This window comes from Trichechus manatus, unplaced genomic scaffold, assembly GCF_000243295.1.
Source record: "Trichechus manatus latirostris isolate Lorelei unplaced genomic scaffold, TriManLat1.0 scaffold00022, whole genome shotgun sequence".
In the NCBI taxonomy this organism is placed as follows: Eukaryota; Metazoa; Chordata; class Mammalia; order Sirenia; family Trichechidae; genus Trichechus; species Trichechus manatus.
Genome location: NW_004443958.1, coordinates 7,387,810 through 7,390,490, shown reverse-complemented (window position 1 = coordinate 7,390,490; position 2,681 = coordinate 7,387,810). Strand labels below are relative to the sequence as shown.

General features: G+C 40.2%; 1 protein-coding gene across 1 annotated transcript in view; it reads right to left on the bottom strand.

The window, feature by feature from the left end:
• Positions 1–2,361, bottom strand: part of COLEC10 (collectin subfamily member 10) — a 43,461-nt gene extending 41,100 nt beyond the window's left edge. Inside the window, exon 1 of the mRNA XM_004372968.2 lies at positions 2,120–2,361. Within this exon, the coding sequence (XP_004373025.1) occupies positions 2,120–2,267 (148 nt within the window). The 5' untranslated portion in view covers positions 2,268–2,361. The remainder of the gene's footprint in view (positions 1–2,119) is intronic.
• Positions 2,362–2,681: the final 320 nt, after the last annotated feature.

Genomic DNA, 2,681 nt, shown 5'->3' with positions numbered 1-2,681 from the left:
AACCACCTGGAGTAAAGGAGAATGAAGAACACTGAAGACACAAGGAAAGTATTAGTCCAAGAGGCAGTCTCACATAAATGAGAGACTTCATCAGCCTGAGACCAGAAGAACTAGATGGTGTCCGGCTACCACCAACGAACGTCCTGACAGGGAACACAACAGAGAGTCCCTGATGGAGCAGTAGAATGATGGGATGCAGAATGCAAATTCTATTAAGAAGACCAGACTTAATGGTCTGACTGAGTTGGAGGCGCCCCAGCAAGCATGGCCACTGGACTCTCTATCACCCCAGAACTAAAACAATTTCCGAGGCCAACTCTTCAGACAGGGATTGGATTGGACTGTGGGGCATAAAGTGATACTCGTGAGGAGTGTGCCTCTTAGCTCAAGTAGATACAAGAGACTAAACGGGCAGCTTCTGTCCGGAGGTGAGATGGGAAGACAGAGAGGTTTAGGAGCTGGCTGAATGGACATGGGGAATCAGGGGTGGAAAGGAGAAGTGTGTTGTCACAGTATGGGGAGAGCCATTATGGTCACATAACAATGTATGTATAAATTTTTGTATGGGATACTAATTTGAAATGTAAACTTCATTTAAACTACAACAATAAAAAAATTTTAAAAAAAAGAATGCATTATATTTTTGACATTATTTTAACAACACTTCATCCTTTCTTTTTCCAGTTTGAAAGTTGCAGTTTCTGTGCAAGGAAAATTATTTAACAGTGCCACTTTCAAATGGATTCTCCCATTTACAGGGAGAAGGAAAACTTAAATTTTCAGGACCCCCCTCCCTCCCACCTCCTTATTCCCTAACACGCCAATAATAATACAAAGGCTCGTATACTCTATAGAAAATCCCTGGTGGTACATTGGTTAAGAGCTCTGCTGCTAACCAAAAGATCGGCAGTTGGAACCCACTAGCCACTCCTTGGAAAACTTATGGGGCTGTTCTACTCTCCTGTAGGGTCGCTATGAGTCGGAATCGACTTGACAGCAATGTTTTATTTTATTTTATTTTTTGGTATAGAAAATCCAGTAACGTTTTTAAGTAAATACTTTATTTCTAATCAAAACTTTCTTTTCTGAACATTTGCCCTCACATTATTCATTTATTCACCCAAGAAATTATTTGGAAGCCCCGAGGTTTCATTGTTCCTCTCTTCATTTACTTTATGGTATCAAAGGTTAAAACTTAGATTGCAATCTTAGGAGGAAAACAATTCACTGATTAAAAAAAAAAAACGCACTTTAAGCAATACACATTTAAATAACCGACAAGCATAGGACAATGTGTTTCTGATTTTTTTTGAAAGACCCTTTTTTCTACTTAAAATTTTAAGCAGCTTCAGTCCTTCCACTCCATAGCCCGGAGAAACAGCACGAATTATTAATAAGGGAACATCCATCTGTACTGCAGTGTCCACTTCCAGAACAAAATGGTAACAGCTAAAGCCAGGAAAACAGCAGTATTTTTTTTATCAACCAGTTGCTTGAAGCAGATTTGGACCTTGGCTCCACTTGAAAAAAAATTTGCAATATTTTATCATCCTTCAGCTGAAGGCACTTGGCTCCAAAGACTCCACTTTCAAATAAAGAAATATTCATCTATATACTACCTCCAACACTCAACCAACAAAAATTTCCCAGCCTTTTCACTGGAACCCCGGAGCCCATTATTTTATAGAACATATCAAAGATTTGATTCCTATCCTCCTAACGTTTCACCAAATAGCTTTACCAGAATCAGTATGACAAATGAGTTGGAATAAAAATAGTCCAAGAATAGAGATGATCTTAAAGAAAGATCCCAAACACTAAGCCTTAATTGTGTGTCTTCCCCTAGAGCAGTGTGGAAGAAGGAATTCCCCCTGCCCTACCTAGGTGAGTTCCCTCACAACCCTGCCCCCAGATTCCAACCCATTCCAATGTTCTCTTACCTAAGGACAAGGGAAAGCTTTAAATAAGCAACAAGTTACTGCTTTTCCAAAAGAGAAGGAAAATGACAAAAAGCTAGAGAGGGGAAGAGAGAAAGTCACTAAGAAGCTAAGGTGGGGTTTTGGGATGAAGGAATAGAGCATATTCTTTATAGAGGGAAATTTTCTTTCCCTTTTCTCACCTTTGGGTCCTGGTGAAATTGTGTGTGTGGCACAGACATCAGTGGTAGGATGACCATCGATATCCAGGCCCAGACTCTGAATGTGCAAGAGAAATAGCACCAGGAGGATGAACTGGTTTCTTCGAAGGAAGGCTCCAAAACCATCCATTGCTGTGGTTTCTCAAAGAGGGTCACCCAGAAGTGCCAAATAAACAGCTTTATTTTAAATAAAACCTTCTACTTGGGAAGAAAGTGAAGTATTTGGAGCACACAGTCCAAAATGGGCTGCAAAGACAAGAAGCAACTGTCTCCTAGGTTGTTTATTTTCTCAGTACTCCAGAAGGGCCATACATTGTCCAGACTGTTTATTTTCAAGTGACAAGAGTTTATTGTAAATTATCTCTGAACTAAACATTCAAGTGTGCAGGTCAGCAGAAACATCTCCGAGAGCAGAGAGGATGGAGCTGCCTTCTGCTCAGGACTTGAGCAGACCATTCAATATCTTCTCTTGCATTTAAATGTTGAATCCCAGGAAGGATGTGAACCAGTTTTACCTACACGTTATGTAAACACTATACATGGC